Here is a 15,466-nt window from a genome sequence, read left to right as displayed (position 1 = left end):
GAGACATACTAGAAATGGACAGGAAGCGATAAGAACATCGGGAAACTAAGTGGTCTCTGGCTATTTTAGACCCCAGTACATACAAAGGCAATTTACGTCATTGAGATTCGAGGTTCGGATGAAGCCGATCGCAATGCGAGCATGTGGGGGATCGTCCAAGACTTGATTCTTATCTTTCATCTAAATCGAATGTTCATTTAGCTTTTTCGGTTTCGCGCTAAAAGTCTGCCCACCTGCTGGTCCCTCTTCATTTGTTGCGCAGCGCACCGTCTGACTGCCCATGCGCACAGAAATCCTTATCTTCGGAATGATCTCTTATCTACTGTACAGGCTGGACTTCTATGCCGTCTTCTCGCCGAAGGATTTACGGTCCGTCCAGGACCGCTAGACCTGTCTGCCTCCACCTATCTTGATTTACGTGACACCAGTTGCGCCGACTATTGTAATAACATATAGCACAGAATCACCACCACCATTGACATGTCAATCTCTTCGTCAGCTTCGTCTCAACATAGTAAATCCAATTCTGACAGAGCTTCACGATATGACCTGGCAGGAGACAGCTGCTCAATACCGCGCAGAGCGAGACAAGTGCTTCCCAAAAGAATATCTTCTCGAAATCCCCCCTCCCGAAGATGTTCTGGACGTTAGAGAGGTTCCCACGCTTCCAGGAGTACTCTCACCCGTGGAGTTAGAGATCACCGAATCTCTGACTGTAACAGAGCTGCTTGATGCCATCAAAGCTGGCAAGTACACCTCTCTTCAAGTGGCCCAGGCATTCTGCCATAGAGCGACTATTGCCCACCAATTGGTGAATCTATTCTATTCCTATTGCTCACTCGCAAGAGGTGGCTGACGAATGACTTCCCAGACTAATTGTTTGACGGAAGTCTTTTATGAGAAAGCCTACGCGAAAGCCAAGGAGCTGGATGAGTATTACAGCAAGACTGGGAAGACGATCGGTCCACTTCAGTAAGCACAACATAATGCCTTGATAAATCGGGTTCGGCTAACTTGACACCTCACATAGCGGCTGTGAGTGATAGTGATGAATTTTGAGCAAGTGGCACGAGGCTTCGACTGACATCCTCGTAGTACCGATCTCACTTAAGGATCAAATCGAAGTAGAAGACACCAACATCACGATGTCGTATGTAGGGTGGATTGGCAAAAAGGCCAAACACACAGCTGTGATCGCAGAGCTTCTAGCTTCTCAGGGTGTAAGTCTACAAATGCGTCCTTGCTGAGCAGACTTGGGCTAATGTAGCATAAATCAGGCCGTCTTCTATTGTCGAACCAATATGTCTCAAGGCCTGTGGTTCGGAGAAGGTTATAATAATGTATTTGGCAGAACTACAAACCCATTTAACGTGAATTCCTCATCGTATTTTGTCCTTCACCTGGAGACAGCTGCATGCTGACAATATATCTGGACAGCGAAACGTGACTTGTGGTGGTAGCAGCGGTGGAGAAGGAGCATTGGTCGGCTTGAGAGGTTCTCTTTTAGGGGTGGGAAGTGACATCGGAGGATCAGTTAGAATACCAGTGCGTCACCTTTGATCGTCTAACGGCCGTCTGTCGATGCTGACCGAAAGTCGTACAGGCTGCTTATCAAGCTTTGTATGGAGTAAGAGGATCTTATGCTAGAATCCCGTACTGCAAGGCCAGCAACAGTTGTGAAGGTGAGTGATCGGTATTTATCCCTTTGTCATAACTATGTCTGACCATAGCCTCGCGATTTTTCAATAGGTCAGGAGATGGTCCGTTCCGTTCTTGGTCCACTCACAGTATCTGTTGACGGTCTCAAGACCTTCTACAAAGCTGTCCTGGACGCTAAACCATGGGAATACGACCCATGGACACCGCGAATGCCATGGTCAGAAACGGCTTACAACCTGGTGGACCACGGGGAGGGCAAAAAGCTTTGCTTCGCCATCATGTGGGACGATGGTGTCGTCAAGCCATGTCCACCGTATGTTAGAGCTTTGAAAGAATTGAAACAAGCCTTATTAGCAGCGGGCCACGAAGGTGCGGCGATGCTTTCCCGATCTCCCCCAGGAGAGGGCTCTGACTTCGATTGGTGAATACAGTCATCGACTGGACCCCCTATAAATCCGCAGAAGCGACAGAATTGCTGGTAAGTCGCCTTCGGAGCAATTTCTAGAGCAAGGCTGATATATAGTGGTAGATGCGATTCTTCACTGCTGACGGAGGAGTGAGTTAACCGACCGTCTTGTCCTACCTGTTGACTAATTCTTCTCTTGGGGGCGCCAGTACGACATCAAGAAGCAATTGGCTCTCAGTGGGGAGCCTCAGCTCGGCAATATACTACAACGCGGTGCTACTGAGATGTCAGCGCATGAGTTGTTCGATCTTTGCTATCGAAGATCGGCTTTCGTGAAGGATTCTCTAGATTATTGGAACGCAACTGTCAGTCAAACTAGTACCGGTAGACCTGTTGACGCTATCATTGCGCCTGCTGGAGGTGGTCCTCCACAACCTCATGATGGTCACATGTAAGTCTGACTTGTTGAGAAGGCATGTAAAGCAGACCACTGATATCCCTTCCGTATAAAAGGTATATTGGCTACACTGGATTCTGCAATCTCAGTGATTACACATCATCAATCTTGCCTGTAACGGCTGTTGATCCCAAAGTCGATGCCAAACCCGCCCGGACCGACTTTTACGGTGAAAAGGATCAACAAATATACGAACAATGTGAGTCTCGAACAGATTTTTTGACTGTTGCAAGACCCAATGGCTGACGCGATGAGCACATAGATGATCCGGAATTTATGAAGGGAGCTCCTTGTTCCCTGCAGATCATAGGAAAGAAGTACGAGGAAGAAGCGGTGATTCGGTAAGTCATCTCATCTGGTGAATGGGATCCTTTTTGACACGAAATGCAGTATGACCGAGATTGCGGACGCTGCTTTGAAGAAATACAGGGCATGAGGGACGCTTGACCACATAGTGAAGTACTCGAACAACATGCCAAGCCTGAATTGTGTCAATCATGCATCTGATATATCCCTTGCAGTCCTTGTAGAGGTGCGATTTATGAGGTGACGATGGCTCAATTATACTTGTATAGTGCAGTCGAGCCAGTCCAAATGGCAACCTGATCAACCCGCTTTTTCGTTGTTCGGCTCTAATCAATGGGTCCGCTTGCGCCAGTCCCCGTGATCAACCCTCTGCTGTATACCATTGTGATCTGCGTTGGTATCCCTAAGAGCAAGAGAAAGGATGTTTGAAAGTACCGGCAGAATACTGAGAGGAAAGACATCAGCGGGGAACGAAGCCACAGACGAGGTTACTCACTCCTTCTCTGATACCTTCGGCCGCGCTGTACAGACCAAGAGGAGTTATGGCGACACTCAATACGATCTGCGAAGATGACTCATTAGTTGAGGATAAGTGCGAACCAAGTTAAGACGACTTACGGAAAGAATAGCTGAGAACATGAAGAGTTGGTTCCACACTCCTGAAATCGATCGGACCTCACCGTCTTTGGCAAAGTAAGGATGTTTGTTGTAGAACCAGATAACACCACAAAGACCGTAAGAGAACCATACACTGAAGAGGGACGAGACGATAGTCAAGAGTTGATTGAAGAAGGGAATAAGTTCGGCAAGAACAAAGGCGGCGGTCCACATGGCGGCAACAATTCCAACCCAAGCCAATCTTGCTCGAAGACCCTTGGAGGTCAATAGTCGGGAGTTTCTGAACGAATTGACGTAGAGGAATTTGGCTCCAACATTGAGTCCAACGATACCAGAGATCAGGATGCAGACGAGAGCGAAAGCGTAGGCAGTGATTCTGACGGGTTTGGTCGTCATGGTGAAGGCGGGTGATTGAACGTACTGCACAACAACAGTCAGCACGTGTGGTGGCCCGTTGCAAAGCATGCAGGGATAACTCACTTGACCGCCGAATGCGTAGATAGTTCCACCAACAATACAGTAAACAATGATACCTCCAGCTTGAGTGATCAAGAAGGACTTCTTGAAATCATTGGGGTTTCTCATCTCGGAACACCAACTGAAGACACCCATATTACCGCCGTAAGCGAATACAACGTTGGTCAGAGCACCGATAACGTCCATCAAGTTGGGATTCGTGGGGAACGCGTGCCACTCGATGGGAACTCCGTTTTTGACAAGGACACTGGGGCTTTGGACCTGCATGTGACCACGAGGATCAACGATTATTCCATGTGAGGTATAGGAAGGATATGATAGTACAAGAACATGGACTTACACCGGTGGCAACGATGGTAATGAAGCAAGCGGTCAAAATGCAAGACACGGAGACCCAAGAGAGAATAGCTAATTTGCCAAATTCTCGGTTGGTCGACATCTAGGGAATGTCAGGTGAGCCAACAACAGCGTTAAATGGACTTCAGAACTACGTACCATCACGCTAACAATCATGATGATGAGCGCAAACCACACACTGCAGATAGCATTGCTGCTGAGAGTGTTGAGCGCTTGTTTACCGGCCAACACGTGTGATCCTCCTAGACCAGTACTCTAACGACAAGTAACCCTGTCAGATGTCCCTCTTAAAAATTCATGTTTCCTAAGGCGGGACTCACTTTGGCAACCATACCAGCACCCAAGATCCTTCTTCCCCATTTACCGAACATCAGACCACCAGCATCAGCGAAGTGCATGACCCCCATGTGCTTCATCTTAAAGTCAATCATGATCCACGCGGTGATGTATGCGAGAACACCAAGACCGATGTTGGCGATCAAGCCTCCGACCATACCCAGTCGTAGGAAGATAGATGGATAGGAGAGTGCACCCAGCGCGATATTCTGCAGCATAACGGTCAGCCGTTGTTGACACAAAGAAGTTCGCGCTGAGCACTTACTTCAGCTGTCGCGACAAGACCAGCTTGGACCCAGCCCATGGATCGGAAGTCCACATAATCCTCCGCATTTTCCTCTCGCTGAGCAGAGAAAGGGTCGTACTCGTATGATTCAGCCGGGATGTTTGCTACATCCTTACTGGAAGGAGGGTATTCGTCATATCCTCCATAAGCACCTTCAACATTGGCGAGGTCCTTGTCTTGGACAGGTGCGGGGTAAACTTGAGTTATCTCGTTGGTCATTGTTCCAGATACGGTGGAGTTGCTCGATAATGTTTGAGATCGAATATGAACGATGAACGATCAATATCAAGGATGAGTGAATTGAGCTGTCGGGTTATATCGAATCTGAACGTTCTTGTCGGACTTCGTGGACATGGATTCGAAATTTCTCGCCAATTTTTCTTTGGCCAATTACGGTCACCCGTGACCTCGGTCTCTTGCGGGACCCTTGATGTGGACCATATGAGACCACCTCAGTCTGTGTCAGCATCCTCGTGCGATGTATGATTGGTAATTGTGTGGAGATGCAACCCACAGACTTCGCTTAAACGGATCAGAAACAGAAAATTTGAGGGATGATCTCGCTTGGGCAGATTCGAAATTGTTTCGCACCTAGTTCCGCGGACGTAATTCAGGCACCATCTATACATTTATACATCATCTAAAGGGGTTTACGGTTATTTTCGATTCTCCTCAGGCTTGGCTGATTTTGATCGGGGACTTCTGCCCTCAAATCTTCAGCTCACGTGTCTCTCTTGGTGACTGTTCCCCCTGAAAGACCGAGTTCTGTGAACAAATTACCACATCATGTTGAAGCATTTTCGAATTCTACTTCTTTTTAGATCGACATTCGAATCGTGTCATCAGATCCTCCAGATGATGGGAAATAACAGCTTCGTTGCTCAAGATATTCCCGTCGGGGCTCATGTTAACGATGGCAAATTCCCCAGATTATACCATCGCGGATCCCCGTGTTGTCGACATTCGAATCGTGTCATCAGATCCTCCAGATGATGGGAAATAACAGCTTCGTTGCTCAAGATATTCCCGTCGGGGCTCATGTTAACGATGGCAAATTCCCCAGATTATACCATCGCGGATCCCCGTGTTTTCGAATATGTTGTCTCATTGATCTTGGACAGTCATCGAGGCTCCAGCTCGCTTCGGCCTGGCCGACCGAAAATTAGGCCTCACGGATGCGGGGAGATTGCAATCTCACGGAATTGGTATCTTAATGAGCACATCTTTGGCATGCCAGAAGGCCCCCTTACATGTTCACCTATAAACCCCTCTGATGATCTCGTTATATTGCTCGCCCAACGACCACGAGACAGCGACAGATGGCAAGTTCGTCTTCATCAATTGTTGCCTGCATGTCTTCTCTCTATTTTGTGCATACCATACTGGTCGATATGATCAACAGCTTGCAAGAATCGCAATAAGTCCGCTTCCCTAGCGTACTCTCTTATTTCTTCTCAGAATTGAATCACGTAAAGCAACACGTGACAAATGGCTTTACAGTCGACTCTCCTCCCAATAGTGGAGCTAAGTAACTCCGCGATCTATCCGCAATATTGATAATTATGTGCTGCTCGCTTGTATCGTTCAGAACTCGATCGCAGAGCCAATGTCAAGTTCAGATAGAGCATGCTTGCGCTGTATATCGAAGAAGAGAAGAGTAAGTCGCAAAGGCTGCGATTCCGCATCGAGGTCACTGACTGATATGAAAACATGCAGTGCGATCATGAATACCCAAATTGCGGACTGTGTGTGAAGGCTGGGCATATATGCGAATATCCCTCTAAACGCCAGAAAAGGTAACTCATCGTACACCTATATATACCGCCAAACGTTGCAAGCATGCTAACGAGTTGAGCAGAGGTCCGACAGCTGGTAGCTCGAAAGCCAGCGAGATACGTATCCAGCAGCTAGAAAATGCGTTATATTTTGTGCTGGGTGTTCAGGGGGTTCGCGAATCGCTAGAAAATTGGATGAGCGCAGATCGAGTGAGTTTCTTACAGTCCACGAAAGCAAACGTCTGCTACTTTGGCTTATGTCTCACTCATCATAGGTGCAGCAAGTCATCCCGGATGCACCTTCGGTATCGGTCGAAAGGGCCAAATTACTGGAAAGCTGGACCGAGCAGCCTTTGACACGCTTTGGAGACATATTTCAATTCAGGCAGAGACTAGATTCTTTGTGCAATCCAACGGAAGGAGTCAATCCTGCTGGGGAGGATGTCTCGATATCAGAACAATCTAGTGAGTTCTAGCTGTGGGCAACGGTCGGCGAGCGGTCTGACATCGGTGATAGCAATGCCTTGGCCGCTCAACCACATCCCCATCAATGTGCAGGCAGCAGAACTACCTACCGCAACCGGACCGGCCAATGACATGGTGCTTAGCCCTGACACTCATCTTGAGGGGTCCCATGGCTCGAATTTGGACTTCTTAGCTTCAAGTGCTGCAACGCAGCTTCCGTTATTTGAAGAAAACCTTGATCTCCGGGATGACGCTTTACAGCAGCCCGACCTCGGTGGACCGACACATTCAACGGATGATCTGTTCAGCCAAGAGCAGGAGATACCCGACATGCTAAGTTGGCCCAGCGATCTGCCGATTCAATCCTCCAATGCCGTCTCCCCCAATGTTCTCAACTTGCCTTTTCGGCCGCCTAATCCTCCTGTCTCCGCTGAAGCACACGATATATTCTGGTAGTCACGCCATCACATATTGTCCTTTTGCCAACACATATTGCCCTTTTGTTGTATCATTGTATGAATGTAAGAGCTGAACCTGCTGCATTTTCTGCGATGACATACTCTTTCATACATGGATGCCAGTCCAGTAACTCGACATTGATGAGAAGTCATACAGGATCCAATCATAACCTTGGTGCTCTCAGACGTCGATCAAGACTCTTTCAGTCTGCTATTTGGCACACTGCGTTCGACAAATCTGCCTGAGATCGATCACAAAACGTATCGTATTCGGTCCTGTCTGACGGCGGATCTTTCAGGGTCTGACCCGAGACTTTCCTCCTTGTCCATTCGCGCGTTTTCCCTTTTCAAACACCATCTCAATACCAAGCAGAAGACCACGGCGACACCTGCCATAACTGTGTTGACTGTGAACGCGAGCTACATTACAGTCACATCAGCGTGTTGTACTATTGTAGGTGTCAAGAAGGACACTTACGTGGTAAGAAGGAGCGGTGATGGATTTGTAGAGGTAGGGAGACCAGATCTGCGCCACATTCCCAAGCGAGTTTATGGTCGCGTAAGCTGCCGCTCTCTTGGCTCTAGGTCGAGCGAATGTAGAGGAGATCCAAGCGAGAGCAACGTTGTATGAGCCGAACATGCCGCCAATCATCAAGAAGAGCGAGAAGTATCGGGGCGCCGTTTTCGTGGTAGTGGTGGCAATGATAAAACCGACCATTCCAAAAAGGATCGGGGTGAGAAGGTGGAAACACCTCTCTGGTCTTCGATCAGATGTCCAGGAGATTGTGAGAGCCAAGAAGGCAGCGAACAAATATGGTGGAGCCGTAAGAAGGAGGGTTTGAACTTTTGACATCCCAAAGGTTGCCACCACAGTTGGGATGAACTGTGTTACTGCTCCAGCAGTGGTTTTGGTGATGATGATTATGGCCAACAGGTATAGCTTGTAGTCCATTGCAGCAGCCTTAAAGCTCTGGAAGAGAGTCATCGTTTCCTCGTCTCGCACACCGGCGTCTTGCTCCAATCGGTAGACTGCGATGGCTTTTTCCTGAGCGGATAGCCACTTTGTGGTGGCGGGATAATCGGGAAGAATGAAGGCGGAGAAAATAGCAGCAGCGACCGTCACGGCGCCCTCGAGGATGAACATCCATCGCCAAGAAGACAATCCGGATACGCCATTTAGACCTTTCTGTATGCCAGCGCTGATGAGACCTGAGAAAGCGCCAGACAAAAGGGATCCGGTATACAGCTATTGGTTGCGGATTATTAGTCGTATTCGAGATCGGCTGCTATAGAGTGGCTGACTCACGATGGACGTTCGGAAAGCAAGCTCTTTCTTGGTGTACCACGAAGATAGAAGGAAAAGTGCGCCAGGGAAGTATGGTGACTCGGTGACACCCAAGAAGAATCGAATAACAAGCAAGTGGTTGTAGCCGTCGGCGGCGGCGGTACAAGCAGATACGATACCCCAAAGAGCGACCCACGCGGAGAGGTAGATAGATGGTCGAACCCGCGATAAGATGAGGTTAGAAGGTATCTGACCGAGGATATAACCAGCGAACAAGATTGACACAGCGATGTTGAATTGATCGCCCTTGAGTCCAAGATCTTTCTCGAGTCCTTGGACTCTCGCTGATGCCAAGGCATTTCGATCGAGATAGTTCAAGATTAACAAGATGAACAAGGTAGGCAATAGCCTGATATCGATCTACGATGCATCTCGTTAGATGCTACTCCTCCCATAGTGACGACTTTAGACTCACCTTTCGTACCAACTTCTTGTGGGCGGCAGCGTACTCTTCCGGTGAGAGCCGCTTGAGAGCTTCGATATCGCGATGAAGTGGCTGAACTTCGCCTGGCTGACTCGTTGGCAGATCATCAACAGCTTCGACATGATCGAGCTCGTTCTTGAAGTCGGTCTCGGCCAAATATTCCTGTTGGATAGGTGGGGCTACGGTGTTGATAGTTTTAGGCGACATAGCTGAAAGTAATAATTATGCCAAGAAACTATGAATGTGCTCCAGAGTTATTCGCTTGGGGCTCCCGGGGAACCAGATATAATTGCTCTTCTGGACTCTCCTTTATATATCTATCCTTTCTGCGATTCAAGGGCATTCGGTGGACTTGAGTAGGTCCGGTGCCCATACGGGGTGGATTGGGGCACCTGATAAGGTGTTGAGATGACCAGGAGGAAAAGCTGAGGGTCTAAGCCTTCCTTATGGGGAATCGTTTCTCCGCGTATCCCGCTTCACTTGGTGAGCGGAGCAGGGTTGCTCCGCTCTGACTGCCCGTATGCATTATATAACGAACGAACTGTTCTGGCTATCAATTTGAAGCCCAATAACAACTTGTTGACGAAAGAGAAAGCTACGGACTCGGCAACTAGTTGAGGAAAAGGCACATACACACACGAACACACACAAGTACACTAAAACACACAACCGCACAGACATCATGGCACCCATCGCTATCCACTCTGTCAACGACACCGCCGCGTTTCCCGATGGCTATGCATTTCGACGTAAGTGATTGTAGGGACATAAACTCACCTCCGTCAGGAGCTGATTGATCACTGCTGCGTCTCTAGCTGAGAGGAAGAATACCTACAAGATTGCACAGATTGGTGCTGACGGTATCGGACCGGAAGTGATCAATGCGGGTGTACAAGCCGTTCATGCGGTTGCGAAGAAAGTAGGATCTTTCAAGGTCGATTTCACGGAGCTGGACTGGTCATCAGACAGATACAAAAAGACCGGAAGCTACGTACCGGCAGACTACCTAGATATACTCAAACAACATGACGCTATCTTGTAAGTCGATCATCTTTCACAGCTCGAGTCAAGGGGCCCAGATATTAAGCTGATCTTGTCCTTCAGCTTCGGCGCTGTCGGTGCACCCGATGTCCCCGATCATATATCTCTGTGGGGATTGAGACTTGCCATCTGTCAGCCATATATGTATGCCAATGTCCGGTGAGTAATTGGCCCAAGCTCTCTTACCGAAAAAGTCTCATTCATGCTCTAACGCTAACGGTGATTGTAGACGAACAAAGGTTCTTCCCGGCACAAGTTCCCCCCTCAGCAACCTCAAACCAGGAGACTTGGATTGGTGTATCATCCGTGAGAACTCTGAGGGCGAATACGCGGGTCATGGCGGCAGATCCCATAGAGGTCTCGACCACGAGATTGGTACCGGTAAGCTTGATTGCAACCTACTCATTTGACGAACAAAGCTGACATGGCTACAGAGGTTACCATCTTCACGCGGACTGGTATAAGACGGATTGCTCGATATGCCTTCCAAGTGGCTCAATCGAGACCAAGAAAGCTTTTGACCTATGTCACCAAGTCGAACGCCATGAGGAACGGCATGGTCTTATGGGATGAGGTCATCAAGGAGGTAGCGAAGGAGTTCCCCGACGTGGTGAGTATCCATTTGCCCTGTCTACTCTGGCGCAACGCGACGCTGACTTCGAGGTGAAGACTATGGATTTCATGCTGGTAGACGCTATGACTGTCCGCATGACCCTGCATCCCCAATCTCTGGACACCATTCTCGCTACCAACCTTCACGCCGATATACTATCAGATCTGGCGGCTGCTCTGGCGGGATCCATTGGTATTGCTCCAACTGCCAACATTGATCCATCGCGAACCATGCCATCGATGTTCGAGCCGATTCACGGATCGGCCTTCGACATCACAGGTATGGGCATCGCAAACCCTGTAGGAACGTTCTGGACCGCTTGTGAGATGCTAGATTGGTTAGGCGAGCATGAAGCTTCCAAGATCTTGATGAAGGCTGTCGAGCAGACTTGTGCTGATGGCATCAAGACGAAGGACCTGGGCGGAAAGGCAAATACTCAGGAAGTGACCGATGCAGTTGTAGAGCGTATCAGGGCGTTGTAGATGCTTAGTCTCAGGATGTTATGCGCTCATACTTGTATCATTTTTGGCACTAGCAATATGCTCCGTGCCGATGCCGAATGCGGTTAATCTTGTTCCTTGCCTGGCGAAAAGATCGCCCACCTTGCCGCATGCTACTTGGTCCGATTTTCGATCTGCATTTCTGGGACGTGCGCACGTTGGCTGCTCGAGGTGTATGATAGGTAGCAGATTGGCTTGCAGTTGGGATACGGCACGGCATACATATCTCAAGAGAGTGAACGCCATGATTGAGGCGGAGGAAGCAAACATACATCAAACCCTCAGGATTATAGATTGGGAGAGGGCGGCATGGATACGTGATATGCCCAAGTGGATTCAGGTTCAAGTACAAAAGTGTCAAAATCGAAGTGGAAACAGTCTGCCAGGTTGAAATTCGGTCCTTGAGTGCTTTCACTGGGCTGGACATCAGGTTGTGCAGGCAACATCGGCAGCTCCCAGGAGACTGTATGTGACTATGCAAACAAGTCAATACGGCATGCTTGAATAAACGAAATTGTTTTGAACTCACTTGCTCACTCAGATTCGGCTCCTCTCTCTCGATTAGGGCTTTCACCACACGGCCAAACTTATCCGATTTAGGCCATCTTTTCGCCAGATGTTCGAGTATGCTAAGAGCTCTTCGTAGATCTCGCAGGAGCCTGGTGCCATTCGTAAGTATACCTCTTTGTTCGATCATGGCGCTGGGTCTCACCAAGCAGCGGCATTCCTTCTCGCGCGCTCTCGCCTAGCTCCGTACACCAAGATCAGACTACCTAGAAATACCATGTCGACATACCCCGGCCAGTAGAGCTCTTCTTTGTTCTTGAAGAAGGCGGAGCTGAGCGTTGAGCATATTACTCGGACTGAGCCAATAGCAGCCTGCAATGCGTGATCATGCTGAACCTGTGAGGGCGGCAATGAGAGCGCTGGTCTGTTGAGATTTATTATCTGCGAGTGGTACAAGCACGTAAAGAGTGTTGATAGTTTGCGCCTTGGGTCGGGGGAGGAACCAGGATTCTCCTGCAATAGCTAAATTAGCGTCTGCACGTCTGACTTATCATTACTCAGCTGTGAAGACATAGAAGAAGCAGCTCACAGCGTCATCATCAGAGTCTAGCCCGATATCGTTCCACCAAGCGTCTAGAGTGCTTCTGAGATGGAGGACCTCGTTGGCTATGTGCAGCATTAGAGTTCAGCAGGCAGTGAGCTTCATACGCGACTGATACGCACCATTGATGGCCCTGTGTGACACAGACTTGTTGAATTGTTCCATAGCTTGGCCTATCATCTGAGCCATCAAGCTCAAGGAATATGCTGGCAAGAGCCGAATGTGATTTTGCGCGATCTGTGGGTTGGTAGGTGCTGCTCTGACTGCAGCTACTCGAACATTCTGTTCGGAATCACGAGAATCCTTGTCGAGAGAATCCGTACTCGTATCTTCGGAAACCGCTGCGGGAAATTTACGCTTTGTTCCCCTTGCTCCTTCGTTCCCGCTCGAAGGGAAGTACGGGGATGGCAGGCCGGGTCCGTGATCGGGAATGGCATGTTTCTCCTCCCCACCTGGAACACAAGTATCGATATCTGAATCGCTGAGCATGATTGGTATGCCGAAATCTGCGGATAAGAGTCGGTCGAGAATGTATAGGGAGTAAAAGACACGTTTCCGTAGGTCCCGATCCGCAGGTTGAACGAAAGTCGAGGCATAGCGCTCGGGACATCGGTGTAGGCCAGCTTCGTAAGCCAGTTCTTAGGAAAGGTATAACGTGAGCTCATACCATAATCTGCTTATCAGACTGATACTCACTCGTAAGTACTCCTGAGAGATGCATTGCTGGGCGGTACTTTCTGGTCACGTAGAACAACAATTCTAGAGCTAGTAATGCCTGTATGCCGAACAAATCGTCGACCCGCGAATTCTGGCAGGCGCCAACCACTAGATGGCCCAACATGGTAGCTTGAGATGACGAATGGATGGCAGGAATCTTGGACACGTCTTCGGACGTCTCTATACCAAGTCCACCAATGGTGAAAATGGCTAAAAAGATGGTAGTCAACGCTAGTGACTGCTCCGGCGTGAGTCCATCGAAAGCTAATTGGTGTTCAGGATCTAGGGTACCATCACCGGGGGCTCGAACTTGAGATGAGTCGGGCTCGTGATGTAGCTTAGCGAGTTGAAGAGAGTTGTTGAAGCACTGAAGCAGATATGCACCGTCAAGGAAAGGGAAAAGTGGGTGCCAGATGGTGAAATATCTGTTTAACCGCAAGCGTAACCCTTCTTCATCTAACAAGTCCTTCGATCTAAGTAGATAAATGCTATACAGCGCTGTCTCGTCGGATCGGGGTTCGTCATTGTTCCGATGTATGAATGCGTCTTCAATGCCGGGATCAGGAGTAGGATGGTCTGTCGACGTCGTCGAAGTGAGATCCGAGCGGACGGTGTCCGCTAGGTAAACACCCGATGCTGAACCTGCAAATCTCGGAAAGCCATTCTACGCGAGATTAGACTATGCTGGGACATGGATATAAAGAGTGGCAAGACTCACTGGTCCTATGTAGAAGCGACCCCTTTCATGCGTGGAAGTCTCCATGACCTGTCATGTTCGATGCTGAGCAGCTCATCGGAGCATGAGCATGGACACAAGAGGAACATGACTAGTTTGGTCTCCTGAGAAGTGACAAGACGTGAACGGGAATTACATAATTCACGCAACGGGATACGAGCGGATCAACCTTTCTCCGCTGCATTTCCCGACAAACCGAGACGATATCGGGAAACAGCCTGTTGACATTCATGAAGCTTGTCCTATAACCTGAGCGCGATCACCTGGAGTCAGAAAGATGTGACTGCCCTCTCTAAATCGTATGAGGATTGGCCGCTTTGAGAAGATCGTCAACTTGAGATCCATGTCTCCCACATCACCTGCAGACACTCGCCCGGGGCCGAACAGGGCTCGTCTGATAGCCGACTTTATAGCTAAACAACGCAGTCATCTACTGGAGCATGATGGGGACAGGAAAAGACCCTTGATGGTCTCGATGCAAGGTCCACAAGGTGCCGGTGAGTGAGTTTCTCTCAGCTCGTGTACTTACTTTGACAGAACTTGAAATATTTAGGCAAGAGCACGCTCGCGAGCGCTTTAGTGGAACTGTTAGCAGAATCTTACAAGCTGAGAATAGCAGTTGCTTCCCTTGATGGTATGTCCTCCTCCATCTTGCGATCACCTGAGGATTGCGCTCGCCCAAACTGATCCTCCAGCGATCGAACTGCCTGCCTTCAGACTTCTACCTTGACCGAACGGGTCTGGACGGCCTCGCACAAGCTTACCCAAATAACAAGATGCTTCAAGGTAGAGGTCCACCTGGAACCCATGATTCCGCTCTTCTCGCCAGAACACTACAACAGATTCACGATCATGATCTGACCGAGCCATCCTCCGTGTCGTTGCCGATCTTCGATAAAAGCTTGTTCAGTGGTCGAGGCGATCGTTCCCAATCAACGATACCCATCACCCCAGAAGAATTAGATGTGTTCCTGCTAGAGGGATGGTCATTGGGATTTCAGTCACTTCCGAAGGAACGTCTCAAGACCCAATGGGATAAGGGCAGAACGGCAAAAGGTCATTCATGGGAAAGTGTTATGCAAGTTAACGAGAATCTGGCTGAATTGAATCGAAACGTAAACACCTATTTCGATTGTCATGTGTCTATTACGCCTTTGGATCTAGATTATATATACACCTGGAGATTGCAGCAGGAACATCATATGAAGAGGGACAACGGCGGCATAGGTATGACGGACGACGAAGTGAGACTGTTCGTGGATAGGTATATGCCTTGTTATGAGCTATATGGCGAGGAGCCAGTGGACATCAATAATCTCAAGCTGTTTTATGGACCGGACAGGGAAGTGGTGGAAGTGCAGGAAATTTAGATTCACCGATCA

General features: G+C 48.9%; 7 protein-coding genes across 7 annotated transcripts; 4 read left to right on the top strand and 3 right to left on the bottom strand.

The window, feature by feature from the left end:
- Positions 1–544: 544 nt before the first annotated feature.
- Positions 545–2,958, top strand: I303_102376 (uncharacterized protein; the record flags this gene model as incomplete). The annotated part of the gene is made up of 13 exons (XM_065968530.1): positions 545–811; positions 872–962; positions 1,096–1,220; positions 1,278–1,370; positions 1,438–1,545; positions 1,604–1,682; positions 1,750–2,028; positions 2,091–2,137; positions 2,189–2,215; positions 2,275–2,516; positions 2,579–2,721; positions 2,785–2,863; positions 2,913–2,958. 13 exons carry the CDS (start codon positions 545–547, stop codon positions 2,956–2,958), a joined length of 1,626 nt encoding a protein of 541 aa, XP_065824602.1.
- Positions 2,959–3,231: 273 nt separating this feature from the next.
- I303_102375 (uncharacterized protein) lies at positions 3,232–5,121 on the bottom strand (the record flags this gene model as incomplete). The annotated part of the gene is made up of 8 exons (XM_018404844.1): positions 3,232–3,273; positions 3,325–3,390; positions 3,447–3,866; positions 3,927–4,184; positions 4,264–4,362; positions 4,419–4,535; positions 4,601–4,825; positions 4,882–5,121. The coding sequence occupies 8 exons, from the start codon at positions 5,119–5,121 to the stop codon at positions 3,232–3,234; spliced, it is 1,467 nt and encodes a 488-aa protein (XP_018265125.1).
- Positions 5,122–6,508: 1,387 nt separating this feature from the next.
- I303_102374 (uncharacterized protein) lies at positions 6,509–7,598 on the top strand (the record flags this gene model as incomplete). Its single annotated transcript, XM_065968529.1, has 5 exons — positions 6,509–6,559; positions 6,619–6,698; positions 6,761–6,887; positions 6,953–7,142; positions 7,195–7,598. 5 exons carry the CDS (start codon positions 6,509–6,511, stop codon positions 7,596–7,598), a joined length of 852 nt encoding a protein of 283 aa, XP_065824601.1.
- A 254-nt stretch (positions 7,599–7,852) lies between these two features.
- I303_102373 (uncharacterized protein) lies at positions 7,853–9,576 on the bottom strand (the record flags this gene model as incomplete). The annotated part of the gene is made up of 4 exons (XM_018404846.1): positions 7,853–8,020; positions 8,079–8,846; positions 8,907–9,305; positions 9,361–9,576. The coding sequence occupies 4 exons, from the start codon at positions 9,574–9,576 to the stop codon at positions 7,853–7,855; spliced, it is 1,551 nt and encodes a 516-aa protein (XP_018265127.1).
- Positions 9,577–10,051: 475 nt separating this feature from the next.
- I303_102372 (tartrate dehydrogenase) lies at positions 10,052–11,505 on the top strand (the record flags this gene model as incomplete). The annotated part of the gene is made up of 6 exons (XM_065968528.1): positions 10,052–10,118; positions 10,185–10,407; positions 10,474–10,569; positions 10,640–10,791; positions 10,845–11,020; positions 11,080–11,505. 6 exons carry the CDS (start codon positions 10,052–10,054, stop codon positions 11,503–11,505), a joined length of 1,140 nt encoding a protein of 379 aa, XP_065824600.1.
- Positions 11,506–11,810: 305 nt separating this feature from the next.
- Positions 11,811–14,111, bottom strand: I303_102371 (uncharacterized protein; the record flags this gene model as incomplete). The annotated part of the gene is made up of 7 exons (XM_065968527.1): positions 11,811–11,996; positions 12,053–12,182; positions 12,236–12,543; positions 12,620–12,696; positions 12,754–13,269; positions 13,328–14,012; positions 14,067–14,111. The coding sequence occupies 7 exons, from the start codon at positions 14,109–14,111 to the stop codon at positions 11,811–11,813; spliced, it is 1,947 nt and encodes a 648-aa protein (XP_065824599.1).
- Positions 14,112–14,427: 316 nt separating this feature from the next.
- On the top strand, positions 14,428–15,454 carry I303_102370 (uncharacterized protein; the record flags this gene model as incomplete). Its single annotated transcript, XM_018404849.1, has 3 exons — positions 14,428–14,581; positions 14,638–14,718; positions 14,802–15,454. The coding sequence occupies 3 exons, from the start codon at positions 14,428–14,430 to the stop codon at positions 15,452–15,454; spliced, it is 888 nt and encodes a 295-aa protein (XP_018265130.1).
- Between the last annotated feature and the right edge of the window lie 12 nt (positions 15,455–15,466).

Source organism: Kwoniella dejecticola, chromosome 2 (assembly GCF_000512565.2).
Source record: "Kwoniella dejecticola CBS 10117 chromosome 2, complete sequence".
NCBI lineage: Eukaryota > Fungi > Basidiomycota > Tremellomycetes > Tremellales > Cryptococcaceae > Kwoniella > Kwoniella dejecticola.
This window is presented reverse-complemented; position numbering and strand designations above follow the sequence as displayed.